Source organism: Myotis davidii, unplaced genomic scaffold, assembly GCF_000327345.1.
Source record: "Myotis davidii unplaced genomic scaffold, ASM32734v1 scaffold732, whole genome shotgun sequence".
Lineage (NCBI taxonomy): Eukaryota > Metazoa > Chordata > Mammalia > Chiroptera > Vespertilionidae > Myotis > Myotis davidii.
Window position 1 is genome coordinate 53,689 of NW_006284349.1, and position 4,505 is coordinate 58,193.

The 4,505-nt window shown below is 40.6% G+C and overlaps 1 protein-coding gene across 4 annotated transcripts in view; it reads left to right on the forward strand.

Annotated features, from left to right (window-relative positions):
• The window catches only part of ATXN3 (ataxin 3), a 27,024-nt gene that overhangs the window by 5,829 nt on the left and 16,690 nt on the right, over nt 1-4,505 (forward strand). For 3 of the 4 annotated variants that reach the window (XM_015571339.1, XM_006754709.2, XM_015571346.1), the window contains exons 6-7: nt 2,502-2,634; nt 3,015-3,181. In XM_015571339.1, coding sequence (XP_015426825.1) covers nt 2,502-2,634; nt 3,015-3,181 — 300 coding nt within the window. The remainder of the gene's footprint in view (nt 1-2,501; nt 2,635-3,014; nt 3,182-4,505) is intronic. The other variant, XM_015571349.1, reaches the window with a different exon arrangement.

Here is a 4,505-nt window from a genome sequence, read left to right on the forward strand (position 1 = left end):
AGCGCTGCTGATGCCTGAACGGTATGTGGAATGAAGTGGGCGGGCATCGGGAGGCCACTATGGCACGGGGCAAGCACTATGGGCAGTCTATCTGAAGTGTACCTGGCGTATAAGACGACCCCCCACTTGGAGGCATATTTTTCAGGGCCAAAAAATCGTCTTATACGCCGGCAAATACGGTATTTCCTGCCTTTTTAGTAAAAGTGTTTACAGATCACAGTCTGGGAACTGGCATGCTTCTTGCTGCTGGGCTCGTCCTCATGTAGAGCTTTCCAGTTCACATGTAACTTCTTTGGTTTTATACATGTGTATCTCTTTCCTTTTAAACCCTTAGTTTTTCACTCCTTCCCTTCTTGAAATGCTGTCTACACTTGGCTTCCAGGCCACAGTGCTCTGATTTTCCTCGTCTTTCATTGGCTGCTTCCTTCAGATGCCTTTTGTGGATCGCTCTCTCCAGTTTCTAACCATTGAGTGTTCAATCCCTGGACAACTTCTTGACTATGTGCTGTCCCATTATTTTAAATAACGTCTCAAAATAAGATCTGTATGCCAGTTCTTCCCAAACTTGTATGTGCTGTCTAGATAGCCACCCTGAACACCAAATTCTTAACTTTGATATCTCCACTTGGAACTCCAGAAAGCGTTTCAAACTGAACATGTTGAAAAAAGACTGATTATTTTTTCTCCCTGTACATGCTATCCCTCAGGCTTTCCATTTCAGTAAGGGTCACTTTCTTGCACTCTGGTTCCCATACATTATATTGATAAAACAGCCCTGAGTGATTTTTTAAAAAACATAATGCATATTATGGTACAACCTCACCCTTCACCTTTGAGTGGCTTCCCAGCACACATAAAATGAAATCTAGTCTTTTTTTTTTTTTTTTAAATATATTTTATTGATTTTCCACAGAGAAGAAGGGAGAGGGATAGAGAGTTAGAAACATCGATGAGAGAGATCGATCAGCTGCCTCCTGCACGCCCCCCAGTGGGGATGTGCCTGCAACCAAGGTACATGCCCCTGACCGGAATCGAACCTGGGACCCCTCAGTCCGCAGGCCGATGCTCTATTCACTGAGCCAAACCGGTTCGGCAAATGAAATCTAGTCTTGAATAAAACCTAGGATTCTTACAGTATACCACCTGAATAGGCAGGGTTTCTGCTCTTCATGGAAGGCCATGGTGAGCCGACATAGTTCTTGTAAGATCTAGAAACAATTTACTGGCATAAAACATGTTAAACCATCTGAACTCTGGGCACACTTGTCCTTGTGAAACCAAAATGGCTAGCCCAGCCACTGTTGCTCAGTGGTGGAGTGTCGACCCATGAACCAGGAGGTCACGGTTCGATTCCAGATCAGGGCTTATGCCTGGGTTGCGGCCTCAACTCCCAGTAGGGGTATGCAGGACACAGCCGATCGATGATTCTCTCTCATCATTGATGTTTCTATATCTCTCCCTCTCCCTTCCTCTTTCTGAAATCAATAAAAACTATTTTTTAAAAAAAGGTTAAACGTATTATTGTTTTGAGTTTTTCCATTAATACTCTTTGGTCCTATTTATTTGTTTCATTGTCTGTTTTTATTTTTTGGTATTATTTCAGTATCTATTAATGCTCACAAAAGATATCCAATAACAAGCACCAAAGTTTAAGAAAATTTTATGGTAGAAAAACATAAATCGATTAGGATGACTTAGATATAGCCCACCCTTATTCAGTTTTTACTAGTATATGGAGTATTTAGCTGGGAAAACTGGCTTTCTAGAAACGTATTTATAAAAAATTATATAGGATCAGTGTAATTCTTTCAGAAGACAAGCCACACCTTTCATACCTTATATAGATTTTAGGTATTGCTTCTCAGACCTTGTTTTCAGTTAGGAAAGGTGGTGGGTGGGGGGTAGGGGGGGCAGGGTGAGGAGGCAGCTCTTTCCACAGATAACTTATTTTACATTTATTATACATTGTTACATATGTCATCTGATCGTGTCCTCATAGTAGCCCTCAGAGGAAGTACCAGTCTCATCTGTTTCACAATTGAAGAAACCAAGACATAGGTGGGCAGAGTGATTTACCGGAGACCATGCAGCTAGGAAATGGAAGAGCTCGCATTAAAACCCAGGCCGACTGCTTCCACATTCCTTGCTCTTACCCGGACCTTTACTGCTTCTCTGCTACCATGTAGTGAGTAGCCTACTTGGTCAAGCACTGTTTTAGGAGGACCCTTTATAGATATTATTTCCTTTATTTCTGATACTCCAGGAGATGGCTGTTCCCATTTTACAGGTGAGGAAAGTTTCACTCAAAGACTTACAAGTAATTTATCCTAGCTTACCCTGCCAGTCCGTGCAAGAATCATTACTGAACTCAGCTTTTTCTGATTCCTCAATTTATATTCTTTCCACTACTATATACCGCACTGCCTCTCTAGCTGCTATCATTTTTCATTGATTTTGAATCTCTTACTAGCTGTTTTAGTTTATTTTTGCCTTTTTTTTAGGTTATTCTATATTTGTTGTTAAGGGTGATCTGCCAGATTGTGAAGCTGACCAACTCCTCCAGATGATCAGGGTCCAACAGATGCATCGACCAAAACTTATTGGAGAAGAATTAGCACAAGTAAAAGAACAGAGGTAAAATTAACTCTACAGTATGGAATGTGTGATACTCTTTCATTACAAGAAATAAATTTTCATCCCAACATTGGATGGGTGGTCCTTTTATTGTTGATAATTTTTTTTAGACCCATATGTTTTAGTGAAGTTCATTGGTTCAAACTTGAATCAACTCTTTGAATTACTTAAAAATGTTAACTTAGAGTCACATCGCAACACAAAGTTTATATTGTTAGACCTTATTTGTGAGAAAAATCTAAGTTTCTTTAATTCTATTTTTCAATTACAATTGGCTGAAATGTGTAAGTTTTGACATATAAAATCTTCAGTTTATAAATATTTTTATATCTAAAATGCAAGACTGGTCTGTAGTTATTATCAGTGCTTTCATTCTTTAGCGTCCAGAAAACGGATCTGGAACAAACCTTAGAAGCAAATGAGGGATCAGGAGTGTTAGATGAAGAGGAGGAGGATTTGCAGCGGGCTCTGGCCCTAAGTCGCCAACAGATTGACATGGAAGATGAGGAAGCAGATCTCCGCAGGGCTATTCAGCTCAGTATGCAAGGTACAGACAATCTGATGGGGTTTTTTCATTGTTGAAGAATTGATTCAGATAATTCTTGGTTTCCTGGAAGTTAATGAACTGTTAGATGTTCTTTGACCGTTACTGCAGAATCAATAGCTATGTACAGTCAGCTGTTCTTTTATTTTTCTTATAATATAAATACCTTTTACAACCTATGTTATATTAGGACTAAATATATATTTTTTTAATTCTCACCTGAGGTCATTTTCATTGATATTTTAAAAAATACGTCTTTAATGATTTCAGAGAGAGGAAGGGAGAGCGAAACATCAGTGATGAGAGAGAATCATTGATTGGCTGTCTCTTGCATGGCCCTTCCTAGGGATCGAGTCCACAACTTGGGCATGTGCCCTGACCTGGAATTGAACCGTGACTGCAGTTCATGGCTCGACACTCAACCACTGAGCCACACTGGCCAGGCTTCATTGATTTTTAGAGAGCGGGAAAGAGAGGGAGAGAGGGGCGGGTCAGAGGGGGAAGAGAGAAGCATTGATGTGAGATAGAAAATCAATATGCTGCATCCTCCTGCACACACCTCTACCAGGGCCAGGGAACTGAACCCGCAACCTAGGCACATGCTTCACCTGGGAATCAAACCCACAACCTTTTGGTGCACAGGGCAATGCTCACACCAACCAAGCCACACTGGCCAAGATAACTAGCTATATTTTTATTTCTGGTTATTCCATTTGGTTATAATACTATACTAACACAGCAATAAACTGAGGTTAATCTTTGTGGGCAAAAGTGGGGAAACTGTTACCCAGACCAACTGTTTCATAAATGTATTTGCTGTTGGACACAAAGGAAGGCCTGGACAGAGATAATAAATTGATTTTAGAAAACTCTAACATTGGTGTCTGCAACGTATAGCTTGAGTTCACTTTGACGCCTTTATAGTGATGTAAGCCCATAAGCAGAGGAGAGGTAAGACATATTCCCTAGGGAATCCAGGTGGAAGGAAATGTCTGTTTTGTAGCTTTAAGGGGCTTACATAAAAGCATAAGGAATTTCTTTTGGCAGTTTTGTTTTCATCTAATTAATATGATTTTGCCTTCTTTCTAATGAAATTATTGATTGAATTCCTGAAATCCTATTAATATTAAAAAATATGGTAATTAACCATAACTTCGCTACCCTTCCCATTGGCTAATCAGCGAGATATGCAAATTAACTGCCAACAAGATGGCGGCTGGCAGCCAGGCAGCTGAAGCGAACAGGAGGCTTACTTGCTCCAGTGATGGAGGAAGCCAGGGTTCCCCGCCTGCCGCTGCTGGCCTCTGAGCTGCAGTGTAAGAAACAA